Source organism: Tachysurus vachellii, chromosome 17 (assembly GCF_030014155.1).
Source record: "Tachysurus vachellii isolate PV-2020 chromosome 17, HZAU_Pvac_v1, whole genome shotgun sequence".
Classification (NCBI taxonomy): domain Eukaryota; kingdom Metazoa; phylum Chordata; class Actinopteri; order Siluriformes; family Bagridae; genus Tachysurus; species Tachysurus vachellii.
The window spans coordinates 18347269-18369662 of NC_083476.1; the positions used below are offsets into that span (position 1 = coordinate 18347269).

General features: G+C 38.2%; 1 protein-coding gene across 3 annotated transcripts in view; it reads left to right on the forward strand.

Moving 5' to 3' along the window:
* The first annotated feature begins 4251 nt into the window (after nucleotides 1-4251).
* Nucleotides 4252-22394, forward strand: part of gria1b (glutamate receptor, ionotropic, AMPA 1b) — a 78374-nt gene continuing 60231 nt past the window's right edge. For all 3 annotated transcript variants that reach the window (XM_060890961.1, XM_060890962.1, XM_060890963.1), the window contains exons 1-2: nucleotides 4252-4549; nucleotides 4648-4782. In XM_060890961.1, the coding sequence (XP_060746944.1) occupies nucleotides 4468-4549; nucleotides 4648-4782 (217 nt within the window). In that variant the 5' untranslated portion in view covers nucleotides 4252-4467. The remainder of the gene's footprint in view (nucleotides 4550-4647; nucleotides 4783-22394) is intronic.

Genomic DNA, 22394 nt, shown 5'->3' on the forward strand with positions numbered 1-22394 from the left:
CTGGACTGGTCTTATGGAAAAAGTCTTCTAAATCTTCTTAAAGTTTTCTGAATGAAAATGTCCAGATCCTATACCGAGAACTTTCGAAATGAGATATAGGAAACAGGTCTATTACAGGTACCACACGCATACACGTTCACACACTCATTTACAATTGGGGTGATCTACACTATATTTGTTGACACTTGACCATCACACCTACTGTATATGTGCTTGTTGAAAATCCCATTCCAGGTTTCTTCCTTTTTTCTCTTATAATAAGCATCTCTCTTCTGGAAAAGATTTCCACTAGCTGTTGGAGCGTGGCTGTTGGGATTTGTTCATTCAGACACAAGAGCATTGGTGAGGTTAGTCACCGAAGTCAGGCGAGGATGCCTGGGGTGCACTTGGTCTTCCATTTCATCCCAGAGGCTCTGTCTGAACTTCTTTCACTCCATCTTTGGTACACCATGTCTTCACGGAGCTTACTTTGTATACATATGCATTGTTATGCTGAAACAGCTTTAGGCTTCTTAGTTCTAGTGACAAGAATTTATAAAACTGAACCTAAACCATATCCACCTTCCAGTATATATTTCGAAGGTGGAAGGAAACCAGAGAACCCAGGAGGAACCCATGTAGATATGGAGAATATGCAAAACTCCACAAAGACAGTAACCCAAGCCCAAGACTTAGACCCTGGAGCTGTTGGGTGGCAATGCAACAGAATGCTTTCTGATAATCTGATGTGGATTAGTGAAAGAAGTAACTTCTTCCTCATCAGCAGTGGTAATTTTATTGAAAAGAACTCATTTTAAAGCTATTGTTGAAAGTAATTTTGAACTTGTGAATCTTAGCTCCTTTTCCCAGAGGTCAGAATATGAAATTTGCACCTGTTTGGTTGTGTCCATATTCAACGTTGAATGTCTTTGTCATATTTCACTCCACAGTGGTGGTTAATATGGAGCACATATGAAAGTAGATACTCAGGACTTTGTAGTTTCTTGTAGTATTTCTGTTTGTATCTAGCCTAATAGGGGATATATATTTATAGAAAAGTTAAAAAAAAAAAACATTCACACAAATGTTTTTTTATCTTCAAATTAAATGTTGATATCAAAACCATTTCTGCTCTGAGATGCCCCAGAGAACAAAAGTGTTTGTTCATGAGCATATAAAATTCCATATAAGGTCATCCAATGGAGGGAAAAACACACGTCTCACACTGAAAGCCAAGAGTCCTTTTATATCTTACTTGTGACCATAAAATAAATCATTTGTTTATACTGATTGAAAATGTCCCATAAGTTGATTTCTCTTCTGCCGGCAGACTGGTGCACCTATGTACTGGTAAAAAGGTTTATTTAAAAAAAAAAGAAAAAGCAATGTCAAAGGGAAGATTTTCTCACCTGGTCCTTTTATTTTGAAAAACTCAGCTCCACCATGCACCATTTCAAAAGTTCTTTCTCAAAGAATTAGACAGAAAGGCTTTGTGACAGGGTAAAACTTTGAAAACTCCCTGATGTGTAAGAATGCATTAAAATTCAAGCCAACAGTCTGAACTTTAACCTTAACAAATTAGAATTATGTCCTGGAATACAGAACCGGAAGAGAAACTGCATGGAAGAGAAACTGCATGCCTTTAAAATATTTCTTTGGGATCTGAATCTACATTTGCAGTAATTATCACTTTTTTAATTAAAAGCCAGCTATGAACCCTGCTTAGAAGATCTCTCTGGTTAGTATTTAGTGTGATCAACCATGAGTAAGGAAATAAACCTCTTGGGCTTTTCAGAACCAACCTATGACCTCCACAATGTGGCCAATGGGAGGCTTGTGCGCACCAATGAAAATCAATTTACTTGTGTTGGGTATAAGCACACTTTCAACCCACAAACACTACATATTTCCCATGTGGTGCACGGAAGTATATCTTGTCTAGAATCGTAGCCCTGCACAACTGAATGGTGTTTTTTGCCATCAACAGAGGAATTTTTCAATAAAATAACCATTTCATTAAAAGTCTTGAAAACTGCACGAAGAGAGCTTTAAAGTTAGCCCTTACGAATTGACGAGTTTTCTACACGGATCCCTGAAGAATTGGAAATTTATTTTCAAATAATTACAGCAGAGACAAAGCCACTACAGCAGGTTCCAGTTAATGACTGCATCTATTAGTTTAAAGTTTGAGAAACCTATTCCCTGCACATTCATTGCCCTACATAGCAAAAATATGCTCGGTCACCACTCTGTTTTCAAACCACAAGTTGTGGGTTTATGAAGTTACGTTTCGTCCCTGGAGGGATGGAGTTGAGATGGAGTTTGTGATATCCCTGCTCCAGAACACCTACTGATCCTGGTAATTAACTGGTGAATTGAGTCTGGAAAAACAGTAGAAGAAGGAATAGTGGACTGTAGGGTGACAAGTTGGATTTAGCATTTAAAGGGAATTATTTAATCATTCTTTGGAGCACTTGTATCAGGTCACACAGTGGTATCGCACTGGGTAGCAGCTGCCTATCCGAATTAAGCCACCCCATGTGCCACCCTGACACCAACCTCAAATCCCACCTCTGGGTGGTCTGTTTTCTTTGCAATTCATGCAGACTTGATGACTCATTTCTAGCTTGTGCTGATTACAATTATAGGTTGTAGATATTGTCGACAAATCATATATCTCAGCAAACACAAATACAAAACACAGTGGTACTTTACACATAATGCTTGCATTTGACTTCTTCTTGGTTTTGAAACAGGAAAAAACTGAATATATTTATTTTTTGAGTTCTAAGTGTATGAACTACTACGTGGTACAAAATATGAACTAAAATTCCTGAGTATTTTTATTCTCTGAAAACTATACAGTCACTGTTTAAACAACTAATGTGTGTATGTTGATTTAACTAAAGTAAATACTACAATAAACTCATTTATAGTAAGCAAGTGATATTTGCCATATTGAAATCACAACGTGTTGAAATTCAATTCCATTTAATTCAATTTCGATTTGCAAGGAAAAACTCCCTTAGATTGAAGAGGAAGAAACCTTGAGAGGAACCAGACACAAAAGGAAATCTCATCCTCATTTTGGTAACACTAGAGGGTGTGCTTATAAATTGTTATAAAAACCAGAGGGTGTTGTTATGAACAATGTTCTTTCTATAGCAAATACAGTCCGACAATTGAAGTGTAATGATTAGGAGGTTTTTAGTTTGAAGGCTTGTCGTTGAAGACACCTTCACGACTTTCTTCTGCTGCAATGTAAAAAAAATGAGGATGCCATTGTTTATATAGAGTATTTATGAACTGATTCAAGATCACCAGCTATCTTGGGTTTGTCAGTTGATTTTCACATAGGATGAGATGCCAATCTATTAAAGGGCACTACTTGCACACTCATTTACAACTAGTGGCAATTTAGTGTCACTTATACAGGAAGGAAACTATAGAACCCAGAGGAAACTCATGTGAACATGCAAAACTCAAGTCAGACAGTAACATGGACTTGGATGGAAGCATTGTTGGACCATAATAATAATAATAATAATAATAATAATAATAATAATAATAATAATAATAATAATAATAATAATGGCCACATTAGAATTGTGTGAGCATGCCAAAGTGTGGGCTACACACACACACACACACACACACACACACACACACACACGCACAAAACAAAACCAAAAAAAAAAAAAAAACCCTTTGGCCATTTTGGGATCTCCGCGTGTCCCACATTGCCTGTGACGGGCCAATGTGCGCAAGTGGAGTGGGACTACTATAATAATATAGTCATAATAATAAATATAATGACAATGATAACAGCAGCAACACCACCAACATTACATAATAATAATAATAATAATAATAATAATAATAATAATAATAATAATAATAATAATAATATATTCTTCATCTTATTATTATTATTAACAACAACAACAATAATAACATTTAAATATTTGTTGTTAGTTTTATTTATATTTGTGTTATAATTATAATTACAGTCTTGCTTTAATGAACTAAATCTAATTTATTTACACGCAGACACGCAAACTGAGGATCCATCATCCAAAACAGCGCACAGCGCACAACGCACGACTTGTGATTTGTGGTTTCCAGAAGCCGCGGAGAATAAAGCCGGGAGGGGAATTTGTCCACCAGAGCGCACTCATCCTGTTGGGTGAAAAACGCAAGCGTGTGTGTTCGTGTTCAGGTCTCTGCTGACGTGTTTAAATCTCTGTATCCGTGCGTAGCTCTGCCATTCTCGCTCATAACGCTGCGTATCGAGACAGTGTACGCGGTGCGGTGTTGTGCGGTGCGGTGCGGTGTTGTGGTGTGCGGTGCGGAGCGGTGCGGAGCGCACGTTAACGTTATAGCGTTCATTCGACGCGCGCTTACGGCCGCGCTGTAAAGTGAAGCGGCGGATGCTCAGAGGGATATATATTCGGAATTCGGCTCATTTTCGCAAATGAAAAAGGAAACATGGAGCCAAGCCTGGCCTTATTGCTCACCAGCTTCCTCGGCTGGTGCTCGTGCTCGAGTTTCCCAAGTAACATTAATATAGGTGAGTGGAGTCGCGCGCGTCCTTATAGCGCATGAAGTTTTTATCTTTACTACAGAAGCTTGTGCAATGTTAAACGTTCTCTTTTGTTGTCTTGGCAGGCGGTTTGTTCCCGACCGACTCGCACGAATATGAGGTGTTCCGATTTGCGCTCTCTCAGCAGCATGAGCTCCCCAAACTGGTGCCACAAGTGGACATGGTGGACGTGGGCAGCAGTTTCGCCATGACATACGCATGTAAGTTCTGTCCCAGTCTCTGTCTCGAACCTTAACGTGACTAGATCAAAAAGCACATGAATGATGCATTGACTCGAGCACCTGTTCGCTCGCTGGAGACTTCAAACTCCTCGCCTTTTAAAATGAGAAATGAAGCGTGTCTTTATGGTCTCTGGATAGACGAGCATGCAACGAGGACAGATGAGCACAGACAGCCTTTAGGGAAGAATAGGGAATAAAAAGCCATGGTCATGACTTCGGAATCTGTTGCAGCACTCAAAGTTGTGCAGTGAGGATTTAAAGGTGCATGCTCTTCTTAAACTATGGGTTTATATCAATCAAAAGATTTCCTTTCTATTTCCCAATGTGGATATTTTGCTTGTATTAGATATTTCTTTCAAGGATGCAGTATGATATGAAGGATGGTTAGATCCAGAATGCACATTTTGCACAATGCACAATCCCATTTTTTTCCATTTTTTTTTTACTGCATATACTGCTTATAACTGGGCAGTCATCTTTGCAAGCATCTGTTACACAAGTTATGCAAAACAATCTGTGTTGTGTATTCTGTGTCACGTCTGACAGCGTCATGCTCAAATTTACAGCATACAATTCTTCCACTGAGTTCAAGACTTAAAAGACAGAAAATACCGATCCAGCACTTTGCTCTGAACACATACACTGTATCATCTCAATCCGACCCTAAAGCGCTGTTTAATAAAAGTAAAGTTCATGCTTAATTGGAAGAAATGCACTAAAAAGCATTAAGCATGTTGTTTCTATGAGAACAAAGCAAAGTAAGACAAAGAAACAAGAGACAAAGCTTTCTTTTATGTTATTACAAGATTACAGTGATTTACTTGAACATCAAAAGTGACTGCGTTCACAGCGAAGGCGAGAGGTGCATTCAGCATGTGGTGCATTTCTAAATCCCGCTGACAGCTTAGATGATGAGAAAATCCTCACCTCGACTCACTTGCTCGCAAGTGCGTCTTCTTCTTGTTTGAAGTCTGAGGTTAACTCAGGGAACTGGCATTATTTATGTCAGCTCTAGACAGAGAGCCTGAACAGTATTCGATCCTTATCATCACACTGCAAAAGGTCCTGGAGAAGATTTGGAAGATGTGATATACTGTATAATATTTTACAATGTGTTTTTTGGTAGATGGTGCATTTAGGATTAAACATCAATCCCTGTTATAGGCATCACCACCAACTATTAGCAGTTCAATTGCTTTTTGAAAGCTCCCCATGCTTTTTCATTGCACGTTGAGGATGCCCTGAGAAGCTATTGGAAACGCAGCATAATTGGCCATCAGTACTGTGGAAGCGTCTGTGATTGATCCCCGGGATGATTGCATTAGTTGTGAATGTGGAGCATCTTGGGAGAGTGTGCACTTCAAAGTGGGCTCCTGCGTCTAACATTTGTGGAAAGTGAAAGCAATTATACAGAGCTAATTACCTGCACGACCAGAGAGTCTTCTCATCAGGGCGTGTTTGCGCTACCTGCTTTGAGTCTCATCCCTTGATTGTGTGCAACTCTCTGGCCCAACTCATCATACCGAACATGATGAAAGAGTCTGCTCTGAACACCATCAAAATGAATTCTTTGCCTCCATAATAAGATCCCAAATAAGATGTCAATCTTGTTTACTTCATTTGGCATGGTCTAAAAATTGGTATGAAAGCAGCACGGGGGGCTGGTGGGGGTGTGGGGGGAGACTCTTGAATGTTTTCTGAAGGCCTGATTAGAAGGCTGGCTGATGTAATACTGTACTATGAACTCATCAACCATGTCCACAAACATTTGTCTGTTTGTTGTGGTGAGAAACGAGTACAAGTCCTTGATAAATGGGATGTTTGTCGTCTGTGACAAGGGTGCCATTTTTAGTGTGTTTTTGCAAAGACGAATCTTCTGTGCTCATTTGTGCTTACTTGTTTGGAAGCTACACTTCCTGTCAAAAAAAAGGACACTTTACAAATGCCAAAAGGAAAGTGCTATTAAAGAGATGTTTGGCCTTATTAGGAATTCACTGCAAGTTCCAAACAGTTTCAAAATGCCAATTCATGTCCTGAAAATGTCAACCTTGCAGTGCAGAGTGTATGACGGTAATATGCATGATGTGCTCGTCACTTGCCGTCCTTCCTGAACTCCTGATCCCCAGCAGAAAATTAAACAGACATGCAGATTCAAATGAAGGGGTATTAGTCCTGATGTCCTGTAATGAAGATACGCATTATCATAATCTGTCATTGGAGGTGATTAAAAGAAAATAATCACCAATCATAGGTAGCTGATGACCTGTCCAGCCCGTTATTTGTTACACCCGAGGATATTGCTTATATTATATATACCTACATAAATAGACCAAGTGTTTAAAATGGATAAAAGGCATGAGCACACTATTCTTTCTAAAATTTGCCAGAACAATACTATAGGTATGCATCCATGACTAGGATGATGCAGGACATCTTTAGTAACTTCCTGATCAGAGTCACATGGTTTAAATAGTTTGTTTTGGGGAAACACGACCAAATAAATTCATAAGAAACTCATCACAGATGAGTACAAACAAAGATAATATTTGAATATTAGTTTGTACTATGAAAAGTAGCTTAAGGTTGAGGAACTGTCAAGAGAATATTAGTGTATTGATGGTTTCTAACACTTCTGCAGGTGTGTAAAGTGTGTATTTGGTAGTCCAGTGCAACAGCGTACACTCCTGCACCAGACATTATTTTATATCCAAGAATAAACAGAATTAATGATTTTTTGTCTTGGATGAGTGAAAAAGCTGCTGTTGTCATAGCTAGTTGTAGTGAGCTAACAACTTGAAGTGTGCTAGCCTAGCACTTCTCAGTCTAAATACTAGCTAGCTAACTAGTTAGCCATGAGCATTTTCTATTTAATTTCTGAAAAGTTGCCCAAATTTATTATTATATTTTGACTCAGTTCCTCTTCTCTCATTTTTCCTTATGATTGACAATTCTTCTTTATCTCCTGAAGTTCCTTAACTTATTCGGTTGGGGTAAAATACCATTTTTGTTCCTGTCACTCCACAAATTGCCTCTCTGAGGCTGCCTGATAGAAACCAAACCATAAAAAAATGGCTTTTTTATTGCTTATACCATTTATAGCAAGAAATAATCCTACACTAATCCTACATAACCAAAAGTATGTGAACACCTGAGCATTACACCTGTGCTTGTTAAACATCCTGTTCCAGATTTAGTCCCACTTTTCAGTTATAATAAGCTCCACTCTTCTGGGAAGCTTTCCACTAGATGTTGGAGCATGGCTGTGGGGATTAGTGTTCATTCAGCTACAAGAGCATTAGTAAGATCAGACACCGATGGTGACGATGGTGAGGAAGTTTGGGGTGCATTTGGTGTTCTAGTTTATCCCAAAGGTGTTCGTACTTTAATGACTTTGTGATGCTTGTTTTGGGCACCGGTGCATTGTCATGTTGTAACAGGTTTGGGACTCTTATTTCCAATGGTGGAGATCTTAATGCTACAGTACAGCTATGCATACAGTGATACATACAATGATACACCTACACAAACCATTGGCTATATAGAGAAAGTTCAGATATGAATCTCTTGCAGAAAACCACTCAACGGTAAAAAGTTTCCATTAAAAAACACAACTGTTTATATAGATAGTGTCCTTGCATTAAACCCTTAATTTATAAGCGGTTTGGTTCATATTCTTTATTCATCCTTTATTCATCCATTTTTCTTTCCTGACAACAAGCTTTGGGAGAAAGATACGTTAACCTTTTTTTTTTTTTTTTTTTTTTTTTTTTTTTCATGTTTCTCTTAGTTGGCTTTGTCATGATAAAAAAAGACCCTTACAGCATGTGAAGGCCAACAGGATGTACATAGACGAAGGAGGCCACTTATACTAACTATTCACAGTGTGCTGCAACTTTGCTCCAATGGCAGCTTTAAAGGCCTGTGTAAGTGTCTGCGTCCCAGAGGAGTTGCGCTAATCGCTCTGCACAGCCTGCGTCTGCCACGTTCATTTAATCTATTATTCATCGTCTCGTAAGCGACGTGATTATTTTTCCGAAGTTTATTCTCGAGTAGCGGTACCCCTGTTCTCGCCGTCGTAATAGAACGTAGAACGAGAGTTGTTAAAAATCCATTTATGCACACAGGCGATATTGTGCTGGAATAGGACATGGCTCTCTGGAGAAGTGATTAAAAATGCCATTTCAAGAAACATTTTCAGACGATGGAGCAAGAAGGCAGAATTGAAAGACAACATCAGGACAGGGGCAGAAGTGCATTTTCTGGAGTGTAATTCTCCCGAGACATTTCTTTACCTTGTAGAAGGAATAGCAGTGATTATGTTGTTTACAATCATTTGACGATATTTATATGTACCACACTAAAGAAGGAGCACATTACAGAATATAATAATGCATATCAGAGGTGATTATTGTCACGTACCACAGAATGCTTCTTAAGCAGCTCTTAAATCAGTACCGATCGTGGAGTCGGCCATTTTAAAAGCTGTCCCTCTTAATCGCAAAGACCTTTACTTTTCTAAAAAAAAATCCAACAATCCACCACAAAAACCAGAGAGCACTGAAACTTACTATGTTTCCCTCCTGGAAAAGACGAATAATAATGCTGTACAACTAATACGATATAATTTCTATAGTAACACCTCATACATATGACTTGTAGGCCAGATCTACAACCTTTTAATAAATTTTAAATATCAGTTTGGTGTTGGTGTTAATATAAAATGTATAATCATTGATGTGGTACAGTGAAGTTCTCTTTTAGGAGACATTTAGTAACGTATGGAAGGAGACTTCAGTGTCTGCGCTTTGTAACTGTTAGTACGGAGGCTTTCACACTGGTACTGTAGTTTAATTCAATTCAATTCAGTTTTATTTGTGGAGCACTTTTAACAATGAACATTGTCTCAGAACAGCTTTAGAGAACATACGAAATATAGTACAAAAAGTTTAATATTGTACAATATTGTACAAAGATTAATTTAATACAAACTCCCTTAAATGGAAGAGGAAGAAACCTTAAGAGGAACCAGACTCCAAAGGAAACCTCATCCTTATTTAGGTGACACTAGAGGGTGTGATTATATACTGACATAAACACCGGAGAGTGTTATTATTAATGTGTTATTATGTCCTTTCTACAGTCAGATACAGTCTGACAATTGTGTATTGATGAGGTTGTTGTCCTCAAACACTGCATGTACATTGACATCTTCTCTTGAATGTCTGAATCCCAATGAAGTGGAATGAAACCCGAGCTGGTACATCTCTAGATACCTCAGGATCCTCACAGGGTTGGGCTCTTCTCACTTAAGGTCTGAAATCTTCATGAAGCAGAACACAACCGGAGCCGGAACAATCTCTGGATGCTTCGGGATGGGTAGAAAAAGAGAAGCAAAGTGGAGAGGAATTAGCGTAGCTGCTGTTCATAATATTAAAGGATATATCTAAAGGAGCACAAGGTTAAGGGATGTATTATGTGTATGCCTGACTAAGGAGATTTTAAGAGAGTTTAGTCTGAAACAGATCACAGTTTGGATGAAAATTTGGTAAAGTGAAAGCTGTCATGTGGAACAGGAAACGCACTGTGGTACCAAAGTGTAGGAGGTGGTGAGAGTTTGATTGCACTGAAACTGCTGCGATTCCTGTGAATGTGAACGCAATTTACATACAACTCGAAGTACAGTGTGTATTATTCGATGATGACATGATTAGTTCCCACAACACACGTGATGATGGAAGATGAACGCAAATGCACCGGGGTTAAATAGAATCCAGTGAGACTGAAAGAGACCACAGCTGCAGAGGCGCCAAACAATCACACTCGGATTTGGACCACAGCAGTATGAAAACCATCCGAGAGTCTTCCAGACAGAGGAATTTGCGTTTTTTTCACGGCGGTAAAACGCAATTAAAATCCAGTACCTCTAGTATCAGAGAGAAAAGCTTGGCACATCAAATAAGAGTACACTGAGCAATACTTCACCTTTAGTCAATGTCCAGGGTCTGTCGTTATAGGCTGAGTGGTTAATTGAATAATTATTAGTCGGCTCAGTGGGAACGTGACTGTGAGTACTGTATGTGTGCTGGGAACCATCTTTGGCCCTAATTCCAGCATCAAAATGCCACCTTTCCTCTTTAGTCAACTGTCTGTTCCTAGTGGTTAGCACGTTCGCCTCACACCTCCAGGGTTGGGGGTTCGATTCCCGCCTCCGCCTTGTGTGTGTGGAGTTTGCATGTTCTCCCTGTGCCTCAGGGGTTTCCTCCGGGTAATCCGGTTTCCTCCCCCGGTCCAAAGACATGCATGGTAGGTTGATTGGCATCTTTGGAAAATTGTCCGTAGTGTGTGATTGCGTGAGTGAATGAGAGTGTGTGTGTGCCCTGCGATGGGTTGGCACTCCGTCCAGGTTGTATCCTGCCTTGATGCCCGATGACACCTGAGATAGGCACAGGCTCCCCGTGACCCGAGGTAGTTCGGATAAGCGGTAGAAAATGAATGAATGAAGGAATGAATGAATCTTCATACATGAATGAATGAATGAATGAGTGTTTACATAGATTAGAAAGCAGCAAAGAATAGTTTTTCAGCATCTCGCGTATCGTCGTAGCCAAAATCAGAAACTCTAAAGTTAGATAATGTCGATAATGTAATGTGTTAAGAAAAACCCACGACTTAATTCATAATAATTATTTAATTAAAGCAAATCTGGAGAAGAATACAAATCATATAAAAAGCTTTTTTCTATGGAACTAAACATCACCTTGTTATCTAAATCTAAAGAGCTTAAACTGTTTAGATGATTATAAAAACCATCAGTTTTAATGAGCTTTTAATTTGCATGCTTTTTTTTCTTTGTTAATTTCATGCTTATGTGACTACCCTGTATGTTAAATGTAGTTTTGCGGTGTGAGTGATAAATGATAAACTGACTGACAGAACATGGGGAATAAATGATAAACGAGGCACGTATGTGTACCACAGTATGAGATAAAGTTTGTGCTGTCTTTAAACAACACCACGGGTTTCCTACCGCTCCAGACTGCGAGCAGTGCCGGCTAGTGTAATGGAGCGCTAAAGAAAACGGTGTGTATAAATATATATGTGTTTGTGTGTGTGTGTGTGTGTGTGTGTGTGTATTTATATAATTATTTTTGTGTTTCATAAATAAAAAGCCTGACAGATTCACACGTGTTAAGAAAAACCAAGATTTATGAAAATAATAATCTTTACCAAAGATGTACCAAAGATGCAGTAGATAATTCTTAAACCTTTGTAAAAACATCATCTATTATTATTTATGTTCTCATAAAAAGGAAAAAACTGCCAGAATGAACGATCTCTTATATTAACACACCTTGGAGATGTATGTACTGTAGTATGAGCATTGTAGCTTGGAAGATTATAGATTTCATAAGCTCACAATCACTGTCACTGTAGTCACTGTAGTTTTCCTACTGTACTCATGCGTTATTTCACTAAATTAATTACATCCAGCGTCAAATCTCAATCTCCAATGGCTTGTACGATTTAACTGTATAATATCTGTACATGATATTATAAAGACATGATTTCAAGTTAGGATATTATATAACCAGACCTTTTTAAACTTTGTGCATTTTGCAAGGAAGCCCTTAACAAACTGTTTTTTTTGTTTTTTTTCTACCACGAATAAAATAGCAAAGTAGCCAATTGACATGATTAAGATATTTAGATATTTATGATGCTGCCTGGAAGCTCCGCCCCTATTCCCCATCTCACAGGCTCTTGACTAGACCCCCTTGGGCTCCCTCGCTTTCTCGAAAAAGGTTAATGAGAAAGTTGGAGAAGATAAATTAATGTGAAACAAAATCTCTCAGGGTTTGTCCAATATATGCTGTTATTACATAAGAATATATTTAACATTAGGTTTCATACGTTTATTACGGATATTGTGTAATATATTTATTAAGGATATAGTAAAGGTATATTACGTTTATTAAGGATATTGCAGAACGTTTTGGTGCATAAAATAAAATGCCGGTCAGAAACTGCATCTTTAAACAGAACAGAAACCTGGATTTTGATCTAAAAGATTTAAATAAAGAGCCACAATTGTGACACAGTGACATTTTTCCAATACCATTATGGTGACAATAATTATGAGTGATTAAGTGATTAAATATTCATATTTGACTCTTGAGCAGCAATTAGCATGGAAATTCTTTGTATTTGTATATTAGCTTGTTTTATTGTCTTTTTTTGTTTACAAGATCTGAAACCTGATTGTTTGTGTCTTTGTTCAGCATTAAATGTCTTTGTCATGTCTCACTATTAACACTAACTCGAAAGTAAACACTCAGGATTTTAAGAGCCATTCATAAGAATTTCTGTTTTTTCCATGTATTTAAAAATTTTTTTCCAAATAATACAAAAAGTATTTTCAAAGCAAATGTAAAACACAGGGGGCACGGTGGCTTAGTGGTTAGCACGTTCGCCTCACACCTCCAGGGTTGGGGTTCGATTCCTGCCTCCACCTTGTGTGTGTGGAGTTTGCATGTTCTCCCCGTGCCTTGGGGGTTTCCTCCGGGTACTCCGGTTTCCTCCCCCGGTCCAAAGACATGCATGGTAGGTTGATTGGCATCTCTGGAAAATTGTCCCTAGTGTGTGATTGCGTGAGTGAATGAGAGTGTGTGTGTGCCCTGCGATGGGTTGGCACTCCGTCCAGGGTGTATCCTGCCTTGATGCCCGATGACGCCTGAGATAGGCACAGGCTCCCCGTGACCCGAGGTAGTTCGGATAAGCGGTAGAAAATGAATGAATGAATGTAAAACGCAGCATAAAAAAAAATTGGAGGTGTTTATCTTCAACCACTAAACTTCTGTGTAAGGTTCTCAACAGAGGGAAAAACACATCTAAAACACACTGACAGCCAATGGAGACCTGACTTATTTTAGATCAGACTTGTGGCCAGAAAAATTCCTTTGTTTACACTGATTGTGAATATCCAATAAGTCGATTTTAAAAAGCACATAAGTTATCATACGATTTTAGCATTACTGCGAATATGAAGTTGTTGGATCGTGAGCAGTGCACACATTGGCGTAAGGCTTTGTGAGAGTCCACTCGATGACCACGTGATCAAGCCCTCTAAGGCGCTTGTTCTTACGAATATCAGCCTTTTTTATCACCCTGACAGGCAGCCAGGCCAAATGTCTGCAGCATGTCAATCAGCCAGGCTCCAAAGAGACTCATTGAGTCAGCTTTCATCAAACCAAGCTTCAAAACAAAAAGACCTTTGTGTATCCTCTGTGTGGATTACATGGCTCTTCAGAGGGGGATGGAGGAGATGCTACCTGTGCAAACCTACCAGATAAGAAAATGTGTCCTTACGTAAGAATATAAGTTAAGGCTGATTTCTGTCCTCAGCTCAAGATGACATATCTCAGGTCTTGGATCAACTGTACAGTCCTTTGGCAAGGACTTCCTGCCCTTCCAGGGTTTTAAATAATCTCCCTGTCAGGCACTGAGGCATTGACTGTCTTTAGTTTGTACAGTATAGTCTGGCTAGAAGAGTGTCATTGTTGATTGTGTAGGACAGAAATTTCATGAGCCTGATGTGCTTGGTCACTAGGAAATTCACCCCAGGGGATGATAAAAGCAGCTGGGGATTTGCCTTGATATTTTTCTTCCTGTGATGTGCTTCTCTGAGGGCCTGAATGACCTCTGTCCTTCACTAATAGCACAAGATGAGCGAGATGCTTTAGCTCGCAGCAAGCTGGGCTAGCGTACACAATAATGCTGTGTGGGAATTGGATGTAATTACAGAAAGAGGATTTATTATAAAAGAGTTTTGCAAATGTTCTCGTTGATTAGCTATGATGTGGTACGTTTGCATCCGAGCAGGAGCACAGTGATCTGAAGTCTTTCCCTATGTTTCCCTAAGTAGCATGCAGTAAGCAGTCATGACAAGTAAATATTAAACCTAGATTTTATTTTCTATGGTGCGGATCTTCCTACAATTGTACCGTGTCGTATTTGACCTCTCATTAACAGTTTATAGAGAATTTTTTAGATTTCTACATAAATATGGCCCAAAACGATCCATTATTACATATCTGTACATATCTGTGAAAAAAAGTGAACCTTTGCTTTCAGTATCTGCTGTGAATTTTCAGTATTTTCTAGGATCACTGTAGATCGTACACTTAGCTCGCTTTGCTAATCTTCCAAGAAAGCTAAGTTGAAGCGTATGCATTTAAATCAAACAAATGATTATAGCTAGTTTGTTTTGGAAGCTTGCTAGTTTGAACATACGATGAGTTCAACTTCCCACTCACAAGGAACTTGAGTAGCTGTGGTAAATCTGTGATTCCCACAAAAGTAGCCTAGATGGGACGACGCTATGCAAACTGTATATTGATTAGGATGTAAAAGTTTTTTCTACAGATACCTAACTGTGATTTGCATTAGTACATTACAGTACTACGACTGTACTCAAATGAGTTTTGTATCATATTTTCTTGTGCTTCTGTGTTATACTTTTCAAGCCAGTTTAAACAAAGATGCTCAGTTTCAGTCCCTACATATGCTATGCGCTAGGCAGAGATCATTGTAACCAAAGGCATACAAAGCAAAAGGAAAGACTTGACAGTGTTTTCACTGAGATTGTAATTCGCCTTGCAGGCAGCAACGGGACGCAGATAATTACAAACTGCTCCTTTATTTAAATAGTTTATCAGTGTTTTGTTGATTTTGATTTTTGTCTCTCGGGGCTTAGCAGTTCCCAACAAATCACTGGTACTGTAGCTTGGTGGTTAAGGTGCTGGACTATTCCTCGGGAGGTTGTGAGTTTGAATCCCAGGTCCATCACGCTGACCCTCTGAGCTAGGCCCTTAACCCTCAATTGTAGAAAAGGAGATAAATTTTAAGTCTACAAAATAATGTAAATACAATCTATCTTACCTTAAGGGATTGATTCCTGCCCCCACCCTGTGTGTGTGTGTGTGTGTGTGTGTGTGTGTGTGTGTGTGTGTGTGGCGTTCTCTCCCTGCTTCAAGGTTTCTTCCCCAGTCCAAAGACATACTGATTAGCATCTCTAAATTGCCCATAGTCCCCCATCTTCTTTCCCAAGTCCCCTGGGATTGACTCCAGGGTTCCTGTGTAGGATAAGCACTATAGAAAATGGAAGGATGAATGGATTCTGCTTTCCTAAATGTGTTTCACAGTGCAGTCCATATCAGCAAAAACAGAAGACTCTTGTCTGCTCTACGAGAATAACGTTAATCTGATGCTCACTTGGGGCAAACAATTTCGAATTAACACCTAATCCATTTGTGGTATTTTAATAGACAGACGCCTTGTTTAATATGCTTCTGAATGATTTATTGTCAAAGTAGCATATTTAAATTTTATTGTGTCTGCATTGTTTTGTTTCTACAGACCATCTAATCATGATGAGTGATTTCATGTCACTGCGACACAAAATCTGACTACACAGACAAAAGATTGGATCTTTTGTTTAAATCCATTTTAGTGGTCAACTGATATGATTTTTAAGTGCTGTTGATGAAGGGCTGAAGCTGATAGCGTGTAAAATGCAGACCCCAAAATGGAAATAAATAGCTGTGATAACACAAATTTGAATAAAAATCTGTGCAAAAGGAAGAATACAAAAATTTAATTTTTTTTTTTTTATATAAAATAGTCTGTACAAACAATCTATAAAGAAAATATAAACAATCTATATACTAATTTGAATTTGTAGCTATTGTGAATAAAGTAGCTTAAACGCTACTGCAGGGCTCTCAAGTTTTTAAGACAGGCATTTAAGACCTATTTAATTATTTGTTTAATTTCCATCTATTAATTTGTGTGTGTGTGTGTGTGTGTTTGAGAGAGAGAGAGAGATTATGAGATTATGACTGGTGTTGTTTATTGTAAGTGTTTGTTGCCTTTTTGGACTCCTTGATCATTTGTAATGTTGCTCCCATATAAAACAGTTCAGCACAAGCCCAGACATTTTTAGGGTCATGATTGAGGACAATGCCCCGTCCAGAGACAAGCAGTTTTGTGTTGAGGTTTTGTTCAAACCGACCATGGAAAATATCCTCTCAAATGAATATATATATATTTTTTTCACTGGTTGTTGCGTTAAATCTTACCCAGATACAATAGTGCTGTATTCTGATTGGCTATTGTGTAGCCTCTTTTTTTGATTGGCTGATAAGTGTCAGGCTCGACTAAGAACTCCAGGGGAGACACGCTTGATTCCTGCCCGGTTCCATAGAGACAGCGGTGCGGACTGATACATTTTGGGCGCTGCGGCATATTAAATATATCATCGCTCTCGGGCGGAAACCTCGTATGTCCAAATTTTGTCAATTTCATATTTTTTCACATATCAATACTATTGGTCAGTTATTGGTCTGTTATTTTTACAAGTTATTATTATACCAATCTAAAGTCTTGAAAATAGCTTGAGCGCAAATCTCATAACTCCATTGGTCACTTCAACTGTCCACCTCTTCCTCACTCCGTGGGAGAGCTTCGCGGCATATTTCTCCTCAAGAAGAGTCGCAACGAATCAACACGTCTTCTGAGGTAAATGTCTTCAAAACACTGGGCTCAAAGAAAAAAAAAATCTTGACCCCCGCTAGTTCTGGTGCTTGTCTGAGGACAGGAATTTAGCGCAAGACAATCCACTGCAACGCGGACTAAACCCTGTGCACTGCAGATAAGGTACGGCGGTTTTTTAATTTCCTGAAAAATAACGGTTTTGGAGATACGAGGTGTCCGCCTGACAGCAACGATATGATAAATAGTCAACAGGTTTTTCTGTGTGAGAAATACGATGTGTGGCGGGAGAGCGTGATAAAAGACCCAAATGCGTGACACTTGAAAGCACTGCTACTGACTCCTAAACTTTGCTATACTTATGTTTTTTTTTTAATCTTACGCATGCTTCTCTACTTCATAAATATGAATAAAATCTAACTAGACCTCTACATTATAAAGGCCGGCTACCGTTTTACTAAAAATGCTCGTGCCTGTCTCGATTTCTACAGACGTTTTATGTTAATTAGCACATTTTGCATGAGCACTAACAGTTCTTGGACTTTTCAAAAATGTAGAAAGTCGGTAGGCTAATGCAGCTATTTTGTTAGATATATATTTTCACACACACACACACACACATGCACACACAGACACACACAAACAAGCATTTTACTGAGTAACTAGTTACAGGACAGTTCATTCAATGGGGGTAATGAAGTACATTCTGTTCATTCTCATATCCTTATAAAACGCAACAGTAGACGATATTAAACAAATCTTTCTTATTTCTTTCGCCATTCATTACCGATGACACCAATGACGTCTGGGTCTGTCGTCAAAAATGTCTGCGTCTTCACGTGTTCAAAGACATCACTAAACTGTTACATAAGGTATAATACACGACAGGATGTGCATCCGCAGGACAATAATCAACACATACTAGGTGTTGATTATTGTCCTGCGGATGCACATCCTGTCGTGTCTCTCATGTTGAGAAAGATGAAAATGAGTCAATCTTGAGCTCTAACCACTTGTGTTCTGTTAAATTCAATTCAGATTTATTTGTAGAGCGATAGACATTGTCACCTAATGCTTTACCAAAATCTGGGTGTAGATTTAGATCCAAATGACCAAGCCAGAAGTGAAAGATCAGTTCAATTCAGTTTACTTCAATGTTTCTTGTATAGCGTGTTTTGGACGTTGTCACAAGCAGCTTTACAGAAAAAAATACCATAAAAAGTTAAATATTTGAATTTATATTTTCTCTAATGAGCAAGTCAGAGGCACCGGTGAGGAGGAACAATTCCCTGAGACAATATGAGGAAGAAACATTGAGAGGAACCGGACTCATCAGTGGCAGTGTCAAGTAAAAACACACTGAGATGAAATGAGGAAGAAACGTTGAGCAGAACCGGACAGTGTCAAGGACAAACACCATAAGATGAAATAAGGAAGTAACGTTGAGAGCAACCAGAATCATCAGTGACAGTGTCAAGAAAACCCCCTGAGAAGAAAGGAGGAAGAAACGTTGAGAGGAACTGGACAATGTCAAGGACAAACACCCTGAGATGATGTGATATTATAAAGCTTTCCTCTTCAGCAGCTGTATGCTGTATGTTGTGAATGTTTATTATGAATGGACTGTGTATTGAGTCCATTGTATGATCCATCCATCCCTGTGTATGAGACATTATAAAACAATCAGTGAAGAAATCATAAGATTTGGGCAGAACTCTATAGAGAATAGGAGAACTGCTGTTCTGAGGTGATGCGGCATAAGCAACAGTATGAAAAGATACAATGGCTGACTTGATGTGTCTCTCAGGAAACAGATTTCCCAAGGTTGGTAGTTGTCATGTAGTAGCTGAGATTTAGCAGGTGGGAATTAGCTATGACTAAAAAAAAAATTCACAAAAAAGAAAGAGACAGCGGATACAGAGGCGAGGTTGCCAGAGCAAATTCATACAGCCCTGTCCTAAAATCTCCACAAGGGAGCCTGAAGATCAAAAAGGCTTGCTCTCCTCTGGAGCAGTCTGTCGCAAACATCTCAGCATCGGTGAGAATGCCTGAGGCTGAAAAGCAAGCTGTTTCTCTCCTCTCTCACTCCACTGCACTCTGGACCCCATATGCGCACAACACTGCCAAAATCACACCTCGCAAACCTTACCAAGCACCACTGCCTTAGAAAGTCTTTCTAACCCATGTTTTTTTATCTAGAAGTGGGAAGCTAATATATATATATATATATATATATATATATATATATATATATATATATATATATATATATATGTATATATATATATATATACATATATATACATATATATATATATGTATATATATATATATATATATATATATATATATATACACACACACACACCCCATCCTCAGTACATGCACTTGGAAATGTACTGTTATCTCTTCAAATGATAGAAGTAATGGCTTTGTGCAGCCATGCAGTGTTGTAGTGTTTTATCTTTAGCGTCGAGATATCAATCTCAAAGTACTGTAATGATGGGACATTTGTTAATCCGTGCAATCAGTTACGTAAAAAAGTTGATGATATGTATGGACAATGATATACGAATACACAGAGCGGGAGGTGAGTGAAAGAGTAGAGGTTTGTTGCTTGCAGAGCCAGTCGTCCCAAAGGAGCTTGGGATGTACCGGTGATGTTTGAAAGTAAGCTCGCCTGGAGATAAGAATTCAAACTTTGTATGTGTGAAGGTTGTGAAGGCAAGAATGATGGACTGCACGATGCCTACATACTTGAGAAGTTAAAACAAATACTAAGACGAGGTCAGGGTCTGTGTACTGATACGGTGTGATCAAGGATATGAGGGATTGAATGGGTTTGGAGTAAACAGCATATTTATTTACTGTATGCACAACACACTGCAAATATAGAGCAATATAAATATGCACATTATTTATAAACAGCAGTACTTTATTCATATCAACAGTCATTGTATACGTGTACCATATTTTCCGTATTTTGTCTTATTTATTTGTTCTTAAAAATAATAATTTTTATTTATTTATTTATTTATTTATTTATTTGTATTTATAGATTTTTTTTATATATAGATATTTTTTATTTATATTTTATAGCTAATTCTATTTTAGTTCTATTTTTATTTATTTATTTTTATTTAATTTTCTTTTCCTTTTATTATTAAATTCTATTTTTAACCTTTTTTGTTGCCTATATTAATAACACAGACAGTCATAAAAAGCATTTCATACTGCATATGATTGTGTATGTAACAAATTTACAAAATTACAATTTTGCAATTTTGTGAAAAATGAGAAAGAAGCTTTCAATTTTGAAAAATTACTTAGACCAAGACATCATGTCTTTGTCATGTCTTTGCTTTATGCGAGATTAGAAATCCTGTACTGGAAAAATGAATGGAATAATGCAAGTAGATTTTCTTAAAACAACTTGTTGCGTAAAATCTCTGTCTAGAACTATGATTAAAAACTATTGAAATTCTCTCTTCAAAAGTTTTCAACACACATCAACACATCAGACACATCACATGACTTTTAATGATCAAGATTAAAACATCAGTTTGTGAGAAAAAAATAGCTTAAAATTTTAGGTTGCTATAAACATTTGAACAATGCAGCTTATGGAGCCCGAAGATGGAAACATTACGAACTGGAGTGTATTATTTCATTTCTATCACAGCAGTTTGCCAGTGAAAAGGCGTTTTATTTTATTACGAAATGATGTGACACACACAGAAGATTTGCTAAGATTTGCTAAAAAGTGTTAATTTCTCCTGTAAATGGTTAGTTGTGGTACATTTCATAGTTACATACAATGTTGTGGAAAGTCCATGAGACAATCATGTCCCTGTTATAGCAATACTCTTATTAGCATTTAAAATATACAGTTTGTCATTTCCCAGAGAACCCAGAAAGCAGATTTCTTTATCCTGAAGAGCTTCATGTGCTGCGTGTTAGGAAACTTTTCAAAGCACTTTATTACAAAGTGATGGCATCGTTCATAAATGTTAAATAAATGTCTCGTAAGAAAAAAAAAACATTCCCACATCAACCACTGTACGTTTTTCTTTGTTAAACAGCAACACGTTTTCTACATCCCTTTATTATTAGTTGTAGATTATATGGAGTTTTCACCATGTAAGTCCCTGTGTTTTTGGGCTGTTACTATAGAAACAACACCATATTAGAACAAGTGCATTAATATAAACCTTGCAGTCAGAACTAATGCCTGAACTGTGATGTTAATGAAAATGCATCGACACCTTCTGATTCATAATGATAATATATTATTATATTATCATCATTACATATGATTATGTTTTAATTACTATGAAGGTTTAGCAGAAATCGTGTGTCAGTGCACTGATTATAAACCTTTGGGTAAAGCTGGTCCAGGAGCCATCACGGTTCATTAAAGCACTTGGACTTGTATCCACTGGGTTATTTTATTATTATTTTTTTATAAAGTGCTTTGTGTTTAACCCTTTTATCCAGTACACTGATGCTGGAAATTGACTTATCAGATATTTTCAATCAACAAACTAATGAATGATTTATGGCTGCATCTTTGATCCAGGACTCTGTTGACTTTCAGTGTGTTTTAGATGTGTGTTTTTCCCTCTGTTGATAACCTTACACAGAATTTTAGTGGTTGAAGATAAATTTGAGCTGCTTATGATCAAACACCTGGGGCACCTCAGAGAGCAGAAATGGGTTTGATATCACCATTCATTCATTCATCTTCTACCGCTTATCCGAACTACCACAGGTCACAGGGAGCCTGTGCCTATCTCAGGCGTCATTGGGCATCAAGGCAGGATACACCCTGGAAGGAGTGCCAACCCATCGCAGGGCACACACACACACACTCTCATTCACTCACGCAATCACACACTATAGACAATTTTCCAGAGATGCCAATCAACCTACCATGCATGTCTTTGGAACCGGGGGAGGAAACCGGAGTACCCGGAGTAAACCCCCGAGGCACGGGGAGAACATGCAAACTCCACACACACAAGGCGGAGGCGGGAATCGAA